We start from the raw sequence: 21,165 nt of genomic DNA on the forward strand, positions 1-21,165 counted from the left end.
AGCATATTTTCAAGAGCATCTAAAGGCTACTAGGAGAGAAAAGCTTTCCATGGAGGGGAAAACACACACAGACACACACACACACACACAGTCCTCTCTTCCAGTCTACTGGACAATCGGACCAATTAATCGGTGACTTTGAGGGGGCCACGTGAAGCGGAGTGATTGGACGAGCTGGATCTGGCTGCTGATTGCCTGGCACCCCTGTCCGTGTCCCCGTTATCCCTCGCCCCGGCCCTGGAGACGGACCAATGAGGAGACAGAGAGCAACAGCTCCTCTGCGTTGGCCTGACCTTGTTGCAGGGCACAGAGTTTGGACGGTGGGGTGGATGGAATCAGGAATATTCTGATCGATGGGGCTCACAGCCAATAGAAGAAGATATATATAGGGATTCAGGATGAATGGAAAGCTGCATTAGGACACGGTGTTTAGACACACTTCAAAACAGGATTTTTTGGGGGCCAAATAGCAAAGAAGAAGCACAAAAGGTGTCTCATCTTCAGGCAACTGTGCTTCCTCGGCCATTAGGGCACCACAGGTATTTGAATATTGCAGACATTTTACATTATATTCTTGTTTTCAGCATTCATTCATGTATCACAATTAAATTCACTTGTATCATCAAGTAAAACAACATGCAGGACTGTCACCGCACAGACTGTAGCATTAGTGCAATGTGCAGAACAAATAAACTACATTAAAATATGATTTCCAGATATTGGATTTCGACAGTTTACGACCATAAAAAAGCAAATATTCACATACATTTTATGTTGAGCATTCCTCCAACTACACCAGCCAATAATAACTAAATAAAAAAACAACCTCTCAGAGCAAGATATCAGACCAAACAACCAGAAATCTAATGCCGCTACTCAGACGGGAGAAGTGTATGCAGACACTAACACATCGCCTTACAGGGAGCTGTTTGCCTTGGCGCCGCTCACTGTACTCTTTACAAACGGTCTGGGTAATTGGCGATACATATCTAATATCTCCAGTCAACGCCTCACTCCCTGGATGTTTCTGACAAGCGGAGAGGGAAACCCTGTAGCTTTCAAAAACACAGTGAAGCCTCCTCCGCTCCACATCGCTGCAGCTGCCCGATTCAGCGCCTGAATGTTATTCTGTTTCCCTCACACGCCAGGCCCTCGGAGAAGCCAAGGGGGTGTCCTTACAAATTCACACAGGCAAAGAGGAGTACTTTATACTGGGAGAGAAAGAGAGGGCCCGCTTATGTCCATGAGGGACCCCCCACCCCCCTCCTCCATCGCGAGGCATATATGATCTGTTGGCTTTTCCTCTGCCCTTGGAGCATTACTCTTCACAGAGAGGCATGATCCAAGGCAACAACAGCTACAATGAGGGCTTCTCCAGAGGGCTTCTGGGTATTAAACAAAGGGCCCTGTTGGTAGGAACAAGCTAACAAACAGCTGGGCTAATAGAGTGGGACTAATTAACTACAGGGCCGCTCTCCGACTCTCCCTGTCAGAGCTTGCTGGATGTTTACAAAGACCTCCCAGAGAAAAGGAGGAGAAAAATAAGAGGCTTTCTTCTTTGTCTGCTCTTTTAGCGAGAGAGGAGACACCCAGGACCGATTTTAATGACATGTGTGAAGCAAATGTGATCCTCCCTCCATTTTCTTCTGACTGCCAGTGGAATTCAGCGCTAGAAAATACCACTGGCATTGTGGTCAAAGCAAAAACACCCACAAGCGGCGACTCAGCATTTCAGCATCGTCACCACATGCAAAAATAAAAAGCATCTTCTTTTTAATTGCTGACATTCTTGCTTTGAGGATGACAGATCACTGCTAAACACCTGCTGATCAATACCATATCCAAGAGCTATAATAGATATCTCCTTTTTAAAACCCACATAGTCATATACTTGATTACGTTGCATTTAATTAATAGCTTCTCCTGCATTTAAGTGAAACAACATGCACCTCGGGACTTCTGATCTTACGTAAAGCAGAGTCATCCTCACTTTTCTTGCAGCCTTTGCATTTGAGAGTGAGAAAGCTACGTTTCCGGGTAGAGATGGGGATTTTTATACTAGTGCGCAGTGAACCTTACGGAGAAGAGGGCAGAGCAGAGCATGTGCTTGTCTCAGGAATAGCCTCAGAAAAAAAAGGCTGAGAGAGGAGGCTGGAGTTCACTAGTTAAAGGCCCGCGACCATCCAGCATCCTTCCTCTGAGCTGTTTCGCTCTGCTGGAGGGGGAGGATGGAAGGATGGGAGGGGGGTAGGGAGAATAGGGAGACAAACAGGGAAGGAATTAGAGAAGATTGAGTAAAGGATGATGTGTGGAAGGAGAGTGAGAAGGTGGCGTGATAGTCTGAGGAGAGGGAGTGAAGGGTTGACGGGAAAGAGGGAGAGAACAAGGAAAGGAGAGAAAGATGGCCATTAGCGGTGCAGCTCTGCAGGCAAGAGGGGAAGAAAATGAAGAAAGTGGAGGAGAGAGGGAGGAAGGGAAAGGTCAGTGAGAAAGCAATCTGTAAAAGGTAGAAGAAAGACAAAGGTTGGGGGGAAACACAAGAATGAAACATGAAAGAGGAAATAGGGAAAAGAGGAGAGGAGTAAATATAGAATAGAGAAGCAAGGAAGGAAGGAAGAGGACAAGGTGGAAGAAAAGTAAGATGAGTAGATAGAGGGATGAAGAGCAAAACAAAGCGAGAGAGAAACAGATCGAAGAGGGAAAATGAAAGAGTAACACAAATGTGAAAGACGGAAGATTTAGAAGGAGTAAACGGAAGGAACAAAGAGAGGTGAGAGAAAGGGAAGGAAGAGAGATAAACAAAGGTAGTGTTTTACAGAGAGTGGGAGGCATGGAAGAAAAAGAGGAGGAGAGAGAGAGAAGCACGGGGGTTCACACACGAGGAGATAGAAACCGACAGAGAGCGAAATGAAAGAGGGAGACACAAGAGTAGGTGGGAGACAAGGGAAAACTGGAGAAGAGAGGGAGGATGCAAAAGATGAAAGAGCGAGAAAAAAGAGGGGCGGCGGGGGGGCTGTGTGGGGTGAAACTGTCGGGGAGAGAGCGAGCAAAGTGCCAAACAGATAAATAACCAGCTTACTGGGATTACCAAGTGACTGACACACTGTTTTGCCAGAGCCAGTGTGACGTGGCAGTGATAGCTCTTAACCCATATAAACCTGAAAGCAGTCCAACATGTCCCCCGGTATTTACTGTTGTCACCGAGTCCTTATGAGCTGTGTGTATGTGTGTGTGTGTGTGTGTGTGTGTGTGTGTGTGTGTGTGTGTGTGTGTGTGTGTGTGTGTGTGTGTGTGTGTGTGTGTGTGTGTGTGTGTGTGTGTGTGTGTGTGTGTGTGTGTTTGTGTGTGTCCATAGAAACACTACAGATACAAAGCAATTACACACACACACATGTTTCTGCAGGCCTCAGAGAGAAAGGTAGGAGAGCTGTTTAATGCTATACTCTGATTTAACAGTCTATATTTATATCTATACACATAAATGTATGTGGACGTCTGAACATAACGTCCATCTGATTTTGTTTTTTGCCACATAGTTTGTAAGAAGTGCATAATTAATTGCTGAAAATAGTTAATGAAAGTTGTGCGAAAATGAGGAATGATAGCAACAGGAAATTATAATAGAGTCAAAATATTCTGTGTTTTATATTATAATTCTACCTAATATCTGTTTTTATTTGACACTGGACACAATATGATCAAATATAGCTCTAAAAAGCTGATTTTTAAGTGTCTTTTTGTATTTTTTTTCATCCTAAATTGACTTAACTTAGCCATTATGTCCCGCAGATACCCTGAAACCTATACATGCATCGCTCCAAACTCTCCTGTAACACTCAGACAACTCAAAGCACCTCATTCATTGCATCCACACACACAAACATGCGCATGTATACACACACTAGCCCACATTTTACCCTCTAATGAACTTCAACAACAAACAAAAACCTACAAAAGCGGGGGGAATATGTGAAGGTAGAGAGAGGAGAGATGATGAGAGGCAGAGACAGGGAGAGTGAGAGGAGCTGGGCCAACATAAGGAGAGGGCCTATAATTGGAAAGATGTGAAAAATGAAGTGTCAGTTTGGTCAATAGAGGGCAAAGGTCACAGAAGCAGGAGCCCAAACTCGGCACAGAGCACGCTCATTAGAGCGACCAATCAGATCCTGCCTGGCTGCCCCAGACCATTAGTCATCAGAAGAAGAGGCGTACACACACTCACACACAAATATTGCTTTGTCTTCCTCTTTTTCACTGTAATTTTGCCCCAGTCTATTCTCCTCTTCTACGTCATCCTTCTATCTTTTATTTTGGTCTCCGCTCATGTCTCACCTCCTCCCCTCAGCTCCTCCGTCGAGCATTAATGACGACGAGTCAGAGAGAAAGTGAAGGACACAGCAAGAGAGAGGATGAGACAGTGGGGAGACAGACAGAGAGACAAAGAGAGACAGAGAGTGTGTGTGTTGACTATATAAATGGCTGCTCATCGGGGTGGAAGCTTGGCGGCGCTCTTTGCTCCCACCCAGGCTCTGCCTCCTGGCACTGGCAACCCTGCAAACTGCTCGCCTTGACATCGCCTTCAATAATATATGAAGTTGCTTTTTGCCTACAGTTTGTTGCAACGCCGCCACACCACGGCCAACCCATCCTCCCACTGCAGCCTCTCTCTCTCTCTCACAAACACACACACACACACACATGTTCTTAGAATGCATACACATCTGGCCTCAGCAGAGATATTAGGTCCAAGAAGAGCAGACAAAAGTGCTTGACCCCATAAATTAAGGCTTCAAATAATATCAATGAGATTTCTTCTTTAAATTAAATTCTTTGCACATTTTACACTTTCAGATAACAACATCTACACCAAGCGTTTTAGTCTAAATTCAGGTCTGTGAAACTATCCAAGCAGACTGTAGTAACAGTTGCAAGATCCAAAGCCAATAATGACTAATTATTTGTGTCATTAAAGTCAATCTTTCAAGTTTAAATTCTTCAAAAAGGTGAAAGAAATCCTTCAAAAAACACTTAAAGATGAAAATCCCCATCACTCTTTTATGACCGCTTAAAAGAAGGAGATCTGCAAACTGAGTCATAAAACAGCCCATATAAACTGTGTGGTCTGGGATATAAAAAAAGCAGAAGCATGCAAACAGAACATAATATGCTCAGATGTAAAGCAGATTGCACGCTAAATAACCGTAGCATTAAACAAACAATTGCCAAAGGGGCACCAGTCACACAGAAGCCACTCTATAGACCCGGTATGAGACATTTGTCTGCTCTGATCCGACGTGTCCCTGAGTCTGTGAATTCCTACCAGGTCCAGAAAGGCTCTAATATAGCTGACCATGACCTCTGACGTCCATGTGAGCTACTAGCAACTGTTGCACCAATGTAATCAGACTTCAAATATCCTGAATGAGCCCGTCGATCCTCCTCTGAATTCATGATACAGGTTCACCCTGTGCTCTCCTTCTAGTCCATTTCATTTAAAACAGAAAGACAGTGTCTCACCCTGTTCGCTGCTGTTGTCCCCGCTGTGTGATGTGTGTCCGCCGCTGGACGGTCCCGGCGTTCCTCCAGAGCGTGTGGACGCCGTGTCATCGTGATCTCTGTTCCAGGACGTCTGTGGTGAAGAGAAAGAGAGGAAAGAAAGATCAGTTAATGTCAACCTCTTCTTCTTTTTATGCGTTATCGTGATGCATATTTTATAACCGTGTTTGGAAAACTTCTGTCGACATTATGTGAGAGGAACAGAAAACTCACACTCCAAACTAAATGTATAATTTGCCAACTCTCAGCCCAGTCACACAGTGTGTGAGAGCCCCCCGCAACAATCTTAGGGAATGAGGATTATGGGGGCTGCATGAAGAGAGAAAGGCCCCGACGAATAGCGAGCGAACATGTTGTATTAGTTCCCAGCTTTCTGAGGCATGCAATCCACGGCTGCCTCCATTTGGCTCAAACCACTAGCAGATGAAAATACAAAACAGCTACAACTTAAGATAGGCCGCAGCGAGCGCCAGGGAGTGATGTCATCCGAGCAGAACAGACCAGAGAGAGTTGGAGAGAGAGAGGTAAATAACTCAAAGTATTGCTACACAAGAATAAGTCATGTGTTTTGTCCAAAATGAAACAGAAAATGGATGACCAATCCCACTAATGCAGATTTAAATTTCATCTGGGAGGCAGAGCCTAGACAGAAACATAACCAAATAAGATGAGGTTTTCCCACAATCTTTTCTCAAGCAAATACCGCACGAGCGACCAAACTGAGGCCGACTTCAAACTTTATTTAAACAAAAGAGGTTTAACCACAGAGTGGAAGTTCATTCCTTACTCTGCGACTTCAAGACACATCAGAGATGAACACAAGCAGCTGACTAGACAAAAGAGACACAAGAGACCTGGGGTTACACATAGTAAAGTGTGTGTGTGTGTGTGTGTGTGTGTGTGTGTGTGTGTGTGTGTGTGTGTGTGTGTGTGTGTGTGTGTGTGTGTGTGTGTGTGTGTGTGTGTGTGTGTGTGTGTGTGTGTGTGTGTGTAAGGGTAAAGGACATTTGTTGGCCAGAAGAGTGTGAGCTGCACACCGCACAACAGGGGAGCAAGGAGACACAAACAAACACACAGGTGAGAATGCATCAAACAACACAAATACTGACATATTACAATCCCACACACACACACACACACACACACACACACACACACACACACACACACACACACACACACACACTCTCTTTCTCTCTCTCTCTCTCTCTCTGCCCGATACGAGGCTGCTGCATATTATTGAAACTTAACCAGATGTTACCTTTTATCTCTCGGTGCCTCTGAAAAAGCAACATTACCGCCGAGGACAGGAGAGAAAGGAGACTTCAAAATAGAGGAAAATGGAATCTGATGTCTTATCACACGCAGCTATAGCTTTCACAAGCAAACACCCAACAAACAAACAACAACAAACACACACACACACACACACACTCACAGCAAGTGGAGCCTACTCTGCTGCCTGTGTGAGTCTCTCTTTGCTCTGCCAAATCAAATGAAGCAGATATCAAGGGGCAATGTGGTGTTTGCATCACGCTCTTAGGGCTACGTGACGAAATGACTGATAGAAACCCAGATGGAGGAAGAGAGGAGGGAGAGGAGAGAAACCCACTGGGGAACAACTGGTTTCAATTGGGATACTACAAGACTGTGCGAGGAGGGGTTCAGAGCCGAGTTTAGGATTATGAAAAAAAGGGAGTAGACATTAATTCATGACAGGGTTTGTTTTAAAGAAAATGTAAAAGGAATAGAATAACAGAAAAGAATATACAAGTCAGCAAATTCAACACATTTGGGGTCTATTAGAGCCCGTTTGATGTTCCTGGGCTATGAAATTATAATCCTGTGCTTACATGGACGATATAATCGTTGTTTTTCAAATTAGGCTTTGAGGCTTTGCAATAAAAAAGGAAAGTCCCCACAGAAAGAATGGCGATTGTGATTGGGTAGATAAACGGTGATTTTGAAGGGGGATAAGATACCAAGAGGCGCCTTTTTTTTCCCACTTTCCTCACAAATTCTTTTTTGCTGACCGTAGAACGCTGAAAAATGAAACACCCCTGCATGACCGAGCAACTCCAGAGAACATCAGACGTGAGGTAATCCAGACCACATGCTCAGCGGGCAAACAGTTAACGCTGGCTTCTGCGAGCTCCTCCAAAAGTGCAGCTTTTTAAAAATGAGCAAAACTTGTTCATTCGGAGCTATGTGAAAAAATAACAGCACTGCACCCAAGAGCCTCAGCGTGCAAAAAAAAGTGTGTTTTCTCATTTTCTTTTTGTTTTAATTCCGTCACAAATTGCACTTGAAAATATAATTACTAAGTGGAAAGGGGGGAAATGGCAAACTACTGCATTAGCTGTAATTGAACAAAAGAGCGCTTTGCCTGCTGGGAGGTGGCCGCTGAGGCCCCATGGGAAAGGGGGCGGGGTTGAAGCAGGGCCTGGTGGCATCTCCGCGGGGACGGGGAGTTTATTTATAATCACAGGCTGCCCTTGGATGGAACAGGCCCGGCACTGATCTAACACTCAATTAATACACACACGGCTGAGATCACACAACACTCACACATACCAGAACACACCGATCACGCAGCATCCATACATTCAGTGAGCTCAGACACACAAACACACACACACACCTTTTATCTACCTTTTGCAAACACAGAGCTGCTATACTCACATTCCCTGTTTAACAAAGCACACACCTTGACCACAAGACACACAGAAAAAAGAAAAAAGCAAACACACCCTGTGCTAACTGTCGACTGGACTACAGCACACAGTGGTCCACCTTTAAAACACGGGATATGGTAATCCACGGGATGAATAGATGTATAAACAAAGCTGGAGGAAACACAGAGACAGAGAGCTGTCCCTCTGCACACTTGATTTATTCTATGTCCCCTTAATGAGCCGCCATGGTCCCCCCACCCCCAACCCCACCCTCTCTTTAACTCTTTCTCCCTCTCTCCTGTGCGGGATGTAGACTAATTCAGTGCTTAATTGTTTGGTAAATTCAATTTTCCACATTCTATTCTGCCTAGCTTTAGCTAAACTTCTTAAAGCTGCCGCGCCAAGCCGAGGGAGCCCTGTTTGTGAGCCATGCATACCTTTTCTTTTTTTTTTCATTACCATTTCTCTTCCTTCCACCTCCCTAATTCGCCGTGAAAAGATTTTCCTTGCTGGAAATTCTGATTCCGCTATGATCGGCGAGGCATTCCAATCCAATGCATTCTCATTGTGCAGCGTCTAAGATGCGAGGGGGGGCTTCCCTTCCTCACTGTGCCAGGCCCCATATCATACAAGCGCTCATGCAAGAAATGTTGCCTTGCCAATTCATTTGCAATAATAAAGAAAATGGTTAAGGTTGTTGTGCTCCCCCCCTCCCCCCCACGTCCCGTCTTTCCTGACTCTGAAATATCTTTTGTGATGATATGGATATTTACTTTTCTCTATGCCAGCGAGCGTGCAGGAATAATCATATGTGCATACTTAACGCCATAGACATAAATATCCAAATAACCCCCCCCCCAACACACACACACACACACACACACACACACACACACACACACACACACACACACACACACACACACACACACTCAGGGGTGGTACATCTGAATCAAAGATGACAGTTGGGCTACTCCATCCCCCAGAATGCTTTGGTGCATATGTTCTCTGCGGTTGTTTTCTTTAACACCGTTTTTGACCTTTGCAGCAGCACCGCTTCCTCCAGTTGAGTCCTGCAGAATGCCATGTGTTGCAGCGGCGCGATGGCCTGCAATAACTGCAGACACATTCTCCCACTCAGCCGAACGCTGCTGGAGAAGCTGTTAGTGAAAGGGGCTGAAAGGCCAGCTATTGTAAACTCTTGTTTACTCTGCTGTGCTCTGTGACGAGATAAAGCCGGATCTGCCTCTCTGATAACCGGCCAGGCAAGTGCTGGCCCAACTACCTCCACCCCTCTTCTCCCCTTGCTGCAATATTAGTGCTTCCAAAATGAAAAGAGGGGCTGATAATGGTATGCGTGGTGCACAAAAAAAAAAGGGGAGTGGGAGAGCAAAAGACCCTCCTCCCTTCCATTCTGTTCTGCACTCCCCTTCCTCCCTAACTCTTCACAATAGACAAAGAAAGAAGGAATAACCTTATAATTGCTGAAGGGGGTGAGGGAGAAAACTGGATTTGGTCTCTTGAGTAAGTAAAGTATGCTACACTGAATAGCCGTCAGGTACTCTTCAATCGGCTTTTTGAAACTGCTGGGTTAACCTCATAGAGACAACCAAAGATAATTACATGTTTGAGATAATTACCAGAGCTTTCAAAGTCCATTTAGATGACACTCGCGGAAACTGACAAACTGATTTTTCTTTCTTTCTGTGGCCTCTTCCACTTCACTTCTCGCTGCAGACTCCTTGTTTACTCTCTGTGAGCTGAAATCCAAACAAAAACATTAACTCGAGTGCCCTCCCCACGGCGCTATCTCACCCCAAACAAAGCATTTTTCCCTTTTTCATTTGGTCGTGAATGAAGAGGCAGGCGGGATTTCTTAATGACATGTTTTGCTGCGGTTTGCTTCGTTAGCCTAGCTTGACTTGCAGCCGCTGCGCTGGGATGTTCTCCGCGGATCCCTTGGAGACGGCTGTTTGTGACGGTGGCCATTGTCAGAGGCTCGCAGGGGGTTAAGGGGGAGAGGAACTTTCCATTAGCTAAGTACACATGTGTTAAGCCAGGTTATTGTTTACTTAGCCAAAGAAACCACAGCAGGCCTCGGGGACAGACATGGCCGCCCATCATAAGTAACACGAGACTCAAGCCAAGAACTTTATTTGCAATTGGGATTTGGTCGCCATCAAAAGAGACTAGCTTTAACACAGAGCAGCTCTATTGAACCCTAGCTAAAGTGCATGATTTAAAAACAACTAATAATAAGAAAAATCCAGAACAAAGTACAATAAAAAGTTAATATCTGAAAATGTATGGAAGTATTTAAGACGCTTTGAAGTCACTCTGGCCTTGATTTGCTTAATCAGAATCACCCCTACTTGCTATTCCAGCACAATAATGAAGAGGCTAAGAAACACACAAGTCACGTGGTGCCCTCTTTGTATCACTTGTTGAATCCTTAACAGCCGCCCTGTATTCAATCCCCCAATGGAAGAAAAAAAAGGGGAGTTCAGGGGAGGGGAGGGAGAAGGGGGTGTAGAAGAGGGAGGGGGCGAGTGGGGGTCAAACCTCTCCTCTATTCAACTACAAAAGCTGCCATTACCAACAATCACCGCCATGATTCAAAAGTTTGTATTGCGATCAGCAGCGTGCCACTGTAGGGGAGAGGGGGGAGGAAAAAAAGAGGGCGAGTGTGTGTGCCGGTTAAGTCGGGTGTAACTTGATCCATACTTCAACGAGAAGCGGATAGATTAGCGATAGCGGTGTACTGATTAGGAAAATAGTGGCTGACCCCGGCGGTCAGGGTTTCCATTGAGATAGGATGGGAGGGGGGCCATGGGTCACTCTTTGACCGCCAGAGTTACCTAAACCAACACTGCTGGGTCCCACTGACCTGGAAACCAGCACTTGTATAGCATAACAGTGCCAATTGTTGGGAAAAGATACCGCGATAGCACTATCAAGAGCAAATTCTTACACAGTGACCACAACACTAAGCTCACACAAGAATGGTTTGTTTAGCAAAGATGGTGGGGGCCATAAGAAAAACAGAAACGGATCCCAAAAGTATAGATGTTATTTCAGATTGAAGACTATTTTACATTCTTTTTACATGATTTCAACAGACAAGAAATCTAACTCTGAAGAAGTCACACAGCCCCTCTTGTTATAAAAATACCTCTTCACTAAATTGACTCAACAGATCAACAGCAGGGCACTCATAATCATTTAAGACTCTCTCACATTCACAAAAAGGCAGGCGGAGAATATTTTTTAAGGGAAATTTCAATTATTTCCAGCCGCACTTCAGCCTGCATGGCTCAATCAAGTAGAGGAGCTCTTGAGACTTGGAGTGAGTCCTCAGCACTATTAGTACTGTTCTGCTCTACAGCGGAGAGCCCGGGCCCTCCGAGTTCATTAGCAAATTGCTGCGCCCCTCCCCGTGCTCTCTGCACAATTAAAGGCAACTGTGCAAATGACGTTCTGCAGCGTGGAAATACCTCCCCGCTTCTTCAGACTGAGGTGAGCATGTGAGCCACACAAATAGGGACGCAACGAGCAGAGCAACTGCTGCCACATTTCCACAACAACAAGAGCGGCAGCCATAGTCAGCACACACAGGCCTATCCACATTAAAGGCCTCTGCAAAATTCAATCTGGGATTTTATTGTATCTTTCATGTTTATATACAGCTGAACTCAAAGCAGGATGTATATGTCTAATGGGGCAACTGGAAATGTGCTGCTCATGTGAAGAAATGAGGCAAACGTGGTGGGAAGCTCTCCAGGGAGCAGCAGGGAAAGGGTTAAGAAAGTCCAACTGGTGCTAACCAGTCACTCCACTCACATAGCACCTGAGGGGGGTGCTGCATTTATCAGGCCAGTCTGAACACACACATGCACACAGCAGAGAACACACAAACACACACACACAGATACACATATGCATACACTTGCAGACAGATGCATGCACACAGCTCATGCACATTTGCACACACATACACACACCTACACACACCTTCACAGCAAGGCACACACAAACACAGGAGGGTGAGCCCAAACTGCCTGGGCTGCATTCACAAGCCAGCGCAGAGCCTCTCTGACTTTTTCACCTCTCAGCTATGCTCTGCTTTCTTTTGAAAGGGGCGCTCGGCATCCCTCAGTACTCGCCTGCAGAGGCACGCTAACAAAGCAATGTAAAGACATGTAAAGACTACTCTGACAATTATTGTTATGACGCAAGGGTGCATAATGCAGCAAGAAAGTCAGCGTTGTTGGATTGTTGAGTTTAATAAATTCAAAGTATTTTTTCCTCTGACATTTTTTTTCCTCCTCTGCTACAGTCGCCTCACTGGAATAAATTGGTTTATGAATAAATGAGCCTGCTTTCTCCGTCTTGTTAACATTGTTCTTTTGTGCAAATTCTCAGCTATTTTTTCCAGTCCACTTCAACTTTATGCCCGGGGGCATATATTAAAAATACATATGGAAAGAGATAATGCACACACAACGCAAATTCGTTAAGGATGTCACTGCCTAACAACTGCAGATAAGATGTCACACAAAAATAGCCTGCAAAACTCAAAAAATACATATTCAGCCGCAAGTAAGTTATGAAGTGCAGTGCCATTAGATCCAGCAGTGAGAGGCATGCACCCTGTTTGGATATGCTCATTTACACACACTGTGGACAGTCTCAATGTTATCTACTGCACCCCTTAATAATACACGTGTCAAAAAGTTTTCCCGGTCTTGCAACGCAAACTCTGCCTGTAGGTCATTTATATTATTCTGTCACATCACAGTAAACATGGGATTATGTGGTTATGCCCTGAATTGGTTTGATGTAGGGACCATCATTATATTAAAATAGGCCATGTCTTCATCTTACAGTCAATTAAAGATCTGCATCAGAGCCTCAAGCACAACATCATTTTCTTCATATACCTAGAAACCCATGGGATTCAACACAGTCTATTTCAATATCTATATACCATAAAGCTTCATTCTATGTCCTGACCTATCTATTAAAAACTTTTGACAACTGAATCCCCGAGAGTATACACCAAGCCGTTCAAAGAGACACTTAAATGCACAAGTGGCGTCTGTGTTATTTAATTCTGTTCCCGGATTAAATGAAGTATAATCTTCCGGGTGATCTTTCTCATTTCCATAATCAGACATAAGGGCTGGAGTGCATGCGCGGAGGGGAGAGGAGGGGGGCTCCCCAGTCGGGCCCCAGTCCGCTCCCAGTCCTGCCATTCAGCCCAGAACATAAAAGCCGGTGGCTGCCTCTCTCTACTCAGACCAGCCACTCAACCATATGGAAGTCCGCGGATTTAAATTATTTAGCCTAATCGCTTCATTACTTTTTATGTCGGACTATCCAACTAATCCCTTTAATTTGCCCACTTGATTTTTTTCCCTCGTCGGTATCCATAGGCTGCTCTGCTAAACCATTCCTTTAAAACTCTGGGATAGTTTAACTTATTGAAACATGTTCCGCTGTTTCCTGCGCAAATGACTCGAGCTATTAATGGTCGAAAATCCCGATTTGCATAATTCTAATCACTGGTTGCTGTTATCATTATTTAACGGCAGTGTACGGGCCATTAGGGTCATGCCTGCGCGCACACTACAATGTCTCCGGAGTACCAACAGTCAGTGGAGCACATAATGAAGGCTGGGGTTATCTCTGATATCGGCACAAAAGGAAACACTCCCTAATTTACCTTTAATGCCCGCTGCTTCTTTGGCTTTTTGGGGGGGAACCTAACATTATTATTGCTGCTGAATCTGCGCGCTCAGAGCGAAATATATGAGGAAGAGAAAGAGGGGTCTCGATAAGCAATGTGCACTCATGTCTAAGGAAAAATACTGACAAGACGCGTAATGAACCGTGAACTCCACAGTGGAGAAACCAAGGCACCTCCACCACAGTCTGCAGCCCATCCTGCCGCTCTGCACTCATCTACACAGAGGAGCTGATAACGCTTTGCTTCAAAAAAGACACACAGAGTAGAGAGAAAAACGGAGGAGTTCTAAATTAAAATCGACATGAAACAGGTCAAGTTTATGGCGATGCTTTTTCGAGCTAATCTTCCCAGGTCGGTTCCGGGTTCAAGTCTTAATGGGCCAATAATAGCAACATTATTCAGGAAAAAATTCATTCCAATGGACGGAATGTAAAACGGCCTTAATATATGCAAATAACAGCGCAGCGGAGTAGTGACCCAGAATAGCTGAATAGCCAGCAGGGAGAACACACACACACACACAGAGGGAGAGAGAGAGAGAGAGAGAGAGAGAGAGAGAGAGAGAGAGAGAGAGAGAGAGAGAGAGAGAGATGTACCTGATCAAGGGCCACTGATGATCTTGTGATTTCCTCGCTGTCTGATTTGGAGCCGCCCTCTCTGTCGTCTATGACCAAGTCGATGGGCATCTTGCCTTTCAAGCAGCTGATGTACCGGTGACAGAAATTATCACACAGCTCGTGTACCTTCAGAGAGGAAGAGAGGAGGCAGAGGCGTCACACACTCACCCCAAAAAAGGGACATCATCACACAACATTGACATGTGCAACCACACACACACACACACACACACACACACACACACACACACACACACACACACACACACACACACACACACACACACACACACACACACACACACACACACACACACACACACATGGAAGCCTTTGACATGCAAAAGAGTTTTTAGGCAATTTGGCAAACCCGAAGATCACAGCACTGTTGTTGCATCCAAAATATTTGAATATTTTTAACATGAAGCATGACAGATCTCTGACAACATATTGGCACTGTGATAAATTATTAGGCAAAAATGATCAAAAACTCACTTTTTATTTATGTATTTTTGCAAATTGCTTCACCTTTGATTTAAAAAAACTGTAATAAGATATATTGGGACCCCTTCAAGCTTAATGTGTGTCCAGTTCCCGATCCGTGGCAGTGCACTCCATCCGGACTGTGATAGTAACTTAATTTTGTCTCCTCTCAAAATAGAGATATCGTCGAAAATTGACAGTGACAAGAGGGCTCAGGGGCTACAACGCACTCAACACCCGTGTTAAATTCATCATGGTGCCCCGGGTAGTGGCCATTAGAGCAGGGTGACCTGCATGACTGACATTTAAGGTAAACTGTTTAATTTCGCAGACTTATTACATTATCACTGCCAATGCGCATCGTGTCGCCCGCGAAGAAAAAAACGTCAGATGGGAAGAGACATATAGAGAAACCCACATTTAACTTGCTTTAGGTTGACATATTTGCGCAGTTACAACCTATTTAAAGCACATAATCCAAGAAAAGGCAGTGAATAAGAACAAACTTTAAAACTTGTTACAGTTTTGATGATGTTCCATAGGTTAAAGTTAATTTGCACACGCTACTGTAGTCCATCTGATAGGGAAACAAATCACAGTTTTACACCCACTGCTGCCTCTATCCACAGATGGCTGCATGGGGCCTATTGCCCTCCACGAGGAATTATTTCTAAAATCCCGCAGAGTTCGCCTATATGTTTCACCTTGTATGCAATTTCTGCCAGCATTAAACTTCATTAAAACATGCAGGGAGATTTGGGCACAGAGATATCCGTTCCAGTTGTAACAGCTTGCGTCGTGATTAAACGCGGAAGAGAAATGGCCCCATGATTGATTTTGACGCTAATTATAACCGACTAGCAAAAATACATTTCTGCAAATACAGCCCCTAGGTCTGAAGTGGCGCACTGGACAGAGAAATAGTGAGGGAATATTACCTTCTCCAGCTCCAGAAGATGAAATCGTAAAACTTGAATGGCTTGAATCATCTGAAAAATTTAAATAACAATAAAAAAATGAGTTGCTCACATCTCTTGATATTAAACAGGCACGTTTTTCTCAATACAAGTAACTGCAGACGAGGAAAAATATTCATATGAATGGATTTTATGTGGAACAGATATTAAACTTGGACGTTATTGCAATATGGAGAGCAGACATACAGTACAGGCTGGCGCTGCAATAAGCCTCAGAGTCAGATCTATTAGCACAGAAACTCGTGAGGAAAACGTTGCTCTCACATCACAGTCACACTATCAAACTGTACAAAGTCAGGAGCATGAAGAGAATAAGTTCCCAGGCACAGTTCAAAGGTTTGTGTCAGCTGTCTAACAGCGGCCCTTCATCTGCAGATACACCGGGGGCCATCATGAAATCAAACAGCCCAAACAGAGGAGCATCATCCTGACTGTTCAGAACCACAGGGCTCTCTGACACTTATATACATCCCGGTATAAACATGCACACAATAGCTGGTGTACTAAATATTAAATGAATACCTTGCGAAAATAAGGTGCATTTTATGTCATACATGTATACAAATAAACATATCTTACCAGATTATCCAATTCTGGATTCGATGAAAATAAAGGCTTTTCTGCCCGAATCTACAAGAAAACACATTTTCACAAAATATATGAAAATAATATATTTATATAATATACAGTATATCAGTTAAATAAATAAACATATATGTATATTTAACGTAGATTAAATATGACATGAAAGTATTTGGATGGTGGTTTGTTAATTTCTACTTTACGCACAGCAAACACTGTAAGAAATTAACACATAAAAACAACTTTTTACGAGTTTTTTTTTTTTTTCTCAAGCAGGATAAACTTTACGTACATAAGAAAGGAGCTCCACGCTGAATGCATGCAGGTGAGAGCTAAACCAGCCCGAGCTTGCAGATTTAAAAAAAAAAGTCAAAGTTTCCTGACCTGTTTTGCAAACACTGCTATGTCTTCATTGAAAGATTCCGATGAACAGACGTCTCCGCCCGCCACCCCGGGCTCTCTGGGGGTGCACGTCGCTAATTCACATTTCTCAAAAATCAGTGCAAGCAAGGGGAACAGGGGGTGCCTGGGAACACACACAATAGTAAATGTCACCAGAGAGAACAGCGCCGGGGTCAAGACTACTCCGGGCTAGATTTAGCCAGCCATGCTACTCTCCAACAACTCGCCCATGGGGACTGCTGCAGCAGCCCGTGCTATTATATTATGCAGAGGCTCCGAGAAAGGCTGCGAACAGCGGGCAGACCTCTGTGATTAAATCTAGGCGCGCCTAATAGCATAAAAGCTTTAGAGTCAGTCAAACAATTTCTTGCACCGTTTGGATCCTAATGTGTGTGTGTGTGTGTGTGTGTGTGTGTGTGTGTGTGTGTGTGTGTGTGTGTGTGTGTGTGTGTGTGTGTGTGTGTGTGTGTGTGTGTGTGTGTGTGAGAGAGAGAGCCTCTGAAGCTGCACATTTGTTGTTTAGTATTTATTGTTTAAGTCAGCAAAGTAAATACGTCTAACTGGTGATGTGTTGAAAGTTATGTCAGTATGGGGCAACATGAAGAAATCGTTACTGGCATGTTTAGCCACCGTGAAGACATCATGCTTAGAATTTTTAATTAACTCCTGTAAATTAATAAATGACATGCATATGTGGGATTTCCTTTAAACATGATATATTTTTAATTTGCTGAAGCCTGGAACATTACACACAATTAATTAAAATGGGCAAAAGAGAGGAGTTAATTATATTTTTGCCTCGTGATAAACGATAAGAATTTAAGCAAGTGACATTTTTTTTGAAAATATTAGAAGTTCTAATTAAAGTGGTTTTGTGTCATAATTATTCCTAAGAGTCAAAATACAATCTTCAGTAAATGGCAGCAAATTCGTAAGAAATACACTATAAATGAAGTATACATTTCTTTATTTACTCATTCAGTATTGTTTCATGGGTGATTAAAGCGACTGACTTTAAAAGCATAAAATGACAAACTGTTGGGACACAAAGGCTGCAGTTAGTTTTTTTCTGCAGCAGTTTGGGCTCCAGTGTTTTGCTGAAACACTTCCCGGGCATGGAGCCGGTGTTTTTCTTGCTACGCGACTGACTTTGCACCACTAGCCCACCCCGACTGCCCCCTCCAGGCCTGCCCGCCACAGAGCGAGTTTCCCCGCGGACACCTACCCGTATATAGCGTCTTTATCTCTCTTGAGAGCGTCGTTAACAGAGGAGCCCATACTGGGAGGCATGGTGTTGGTGTGGGCGGTGTGCGGATACTGGTGCGAGTGCAGCTGGGGCCCGTGGTTCAGATGCACCGCCTGCATGGAGCGGGCTCCGTGCGGGTCTCCGTACATGGTGGTCGGGATGCCCACCCCGTCCATCCCGTAGTGGGGCAAGTCTTCGTACTGCACACAACAAAAACAGTCCAACAGTGAATATACACGCACAAGAATATGCTCAACTCTGGATCAAACTTTGCTATAAAACCACACGTTAGGAATATATTTTTGAAGTACTAGAAGTGAAGTTTTTCTTCTGTTAAAAAAAGTAAATATCTGCCAACACGGCGAAATAGTTACATTAAATTCCAAACAAATGGACTTGTTTTCACATTTTTCTTCATTGAAAGCGGTTTCCTGACACAACTGAATTGTTGCTTTCTTTCAGAATACTGACACTCGTGAAAAACATGAGAAATGCAAACACCTAAGTTAAGTTTTAAAGAGTGACGGTTATGTGTTTTTCAGCAGGACACCCACAGCTGAAACACTACAGCATTTATTCTGACATTAAAACTATTTTCCTTTTAATCTTTTTCACTGTGACCCTTGTAGCCCAAATACACGAGAATTATCCAATATTTTCAAAAACACTGGGAGTGCAAAAAGTAAACTCCAGCTACATGCCTCAGTTATGATCTATCTATTATTATCATTAGGAGTCCTTAGTTTTAACACCACCTGTCTGGCTTCCTGTTTTCTTACCGTGTAAAACAATTAATGTCTTAAACGTGTTAATTGCAGCGTTTTCTAATTTTAAAGGCCCATAATTGTGCAACATGTTTTCACCCATTAAGCTCGCTGTGAGAATGCAACAAACGCAAGTAAACGCGTAGTGTTTTCTAGACGATGTGAAACTGGATTTTAAAACTTTTTGAGTTCAAGTTTTAAGTTAAGTTATAATATCTTGCGTCCACACTGTTGCTAAGTAGATCTTAAACTCTTAGAGTCTGTGTTAGAACGCACACATGTGGATTTAGGTTTGCAAACGACTAAATAGAGGCTTTTCCCGAGGTTTTACAGATCATCAAGAGGCTTGAATTATTGATAGTGCTCTCAAACAAGTGCTGAGTAAAAAGTATTATCACTTAAAAGCTGAGCATTTTGACCCTAAAGACAAAAAGGTGCAAACCCCAGTGGTGCAGCTCCAGTGTCAAACTAAGAAGCTAAATGTCCAGTGTGTCTAACATCTCTGCTTTTACACTGTTTACTATCCGTGTGAAGATCCCAGCCTGGAGTGTATGAATCAAAGCGATTGCCATCAGATCATTACTAAAAACTGCCTCTCTGACATGATGCTAATATTACATGTTTTAGCTTTTTGACGAAGCTTAGCTGATTGCGAAATATGGATTTTTGTTTTGTTCAAAAATGCTCCACTCAATATGAAATAATGATGGAACAGTCTACGGAGAAATGTGGAGATTTGTTTTGCCTCCATGCCCTCCCCCATTTCGCTTCCAGTAACTGGCCTGTCATAACTAATCTAAAAAACATAACCGATGTGAGATATGATCACGCTTCCAATGTCCCTCAGCGGGCCGGTTCGTGGAGAGAACTAGTGCGACCGTGCGTAATACCGTGCCAAAACAAGGCAAAAAATTGAAATTGTGTCACCATGTGTCAGAAGGACGACCGAAACTTTCGCCGCGAGTGTGTGTCCGTGTGTCATTAAGCCACGTTTTACAGCGCAGGATTGCGTTCAAGCAAAGCAGACTTAGAGAAACTTTTTTTAGGGGGATTGCCCTACGTACCCGTTGCGCCATAACCCTCCTGACTCCCTTGGTCGTCCTTTCAGTTTAGATAAATCCCCTCTGAGGCCAGGGTGGAGACAAAATGAAGAAAGAAAATCCAAATAAATGAGAAGATGTTTCAGCAACAAAATCCCGTATGCCTCTTCTTCCACGGAACGGTGAAGCCAGCCCCTGCTTTCTGCGCAAGTTTAGCCCAGGCGCGGCGAATAGGTCCTCGGCTATCCTCGGGGCAGCGGCAGCCAGGCTCCTTTTCCGAAACCAGGAGGAAAATAAAACAGCCCCTCAAACAAAAGTGGCGACTCTCATGGCTTTTTGTCACTCCGCCTGTCAGTCAAAACGCGAGGGCTTGTCAAAAGTACCGGATGAATGATGGTCCGACGCGCGTCTCCACGGGATCGGCACCAGCTAAATGTTAATGGTCACAATCACAGTCAAAAAATAAAGCAGCTCTCCTCTGGTTTTCTTTGATCACTCTCGGCTCCCGGCTTGATTTTCTTATGCAAAAGCGTCTAGAGGAGATCAAGAGGAGGTGGGGTGATAATTCTGGCTTAGGCTTTTCTTAAAGGAGCCACGATCGATGCTGTGCATGTGTGTATATATATGTGTGTGTATGTGTGTGAGTGCGTGTGTATGCGTGAGCCGCCTGCCCGTTTGTGTACAATGGATGTGTGTGTTGAGCTGAGGAGGAGCGGAGGATCTGGACCAGACTGCTGAAACCCGGAAGTAGTGGTGGCCATAACAGGTCGCGTCTTACACAACGCACCGGGCTGCAGCAAGTCGTGCGGAGAGGAGGGGGGGTGGGAGGACCCTGCGAGACCGCGAGCTGCAACAACACGGGCATAAACAGCGAATACACACCTTTGACTCCGGCTTCATGTCTCTTTCTCTGAATCTGAATTTACTTCTCACTCTGGAAGTGTCTGAAAATACCGAAACAATCTGTGTTTATCTGGATTTACGCGCAGCCACCTATAAACAGTTTATTAACGACCTGCTTTCAACTCTGATGTGAGATATTGTCAGGTATGTTTTCCAGAGCTACTATGGTTG

At 44.2% G+C, this 21,165-nt stretch overlaps 1 protein-coding gene across 1 annotated transcript in view; it reads right to left on the bottom strand.

Annotated features, from left to right (window-relative positions):
• LOC134858904 (homeobox protein Meis1) overlaps window positions 1–20,823 on the bottom strand; it is a 75,224-nt gene extending 54,401 nt beyond the window's left edge. Inside the window, exons 1-7 of the mRNA XM_063875124.1 lie at window positions 20,116–20,823; window positions 18,267–18,487; window positions 17,024–17,165; window positions 16,637–16,687; window positions 16,019–16,069; window positions 14,577–14,723; window positions 5,518–5,629 (exon numbers count right to left, since the gene is read on the bottom strand). Coding sequence (XP_063731194.1) covers window positions 5,518–5,629; window positions 14,577–14,723; window positions 16,019–16,069; window positions 16,637–16,687; window positions 17,024–17,165; window positions 18,267–18,487; window positions 20,116–20,127 — 736 coding nt within the window. The 5' untranslated portion in view covers window positions 20,128–20,823. The remainder of the gene's footprint in view (window positions 1–5,517; window positions 5,630–14,576; window positions 14,724–16,018; window positions 16,070–16,636; window positions 16,688–17,023; window positions 17,166–18,266; window positions 18,488–20,115) is intronic.
• Window positions 20,824–21,165: the final 342 nt, after the last annotated feature.

The sequence above is a fragment of the Eleginops maclovinus genome, chromosome 22 (genome assembly GCF_036324505.1).
Source record: "Eleginops maclovinus isolate JMC-PN-2008 ecotype Puerto Natales chromosome 22, JC_Emac_rtc_rv5, whole genome shotgun sequence".
In the NCBI taxonomy this organism is placed as follows: Eukaryota; Metazoa; Chordata; class Actinopteri; order Perciformes; family Eleginopidae; genus Eleginops; species Eleginops maclovinus.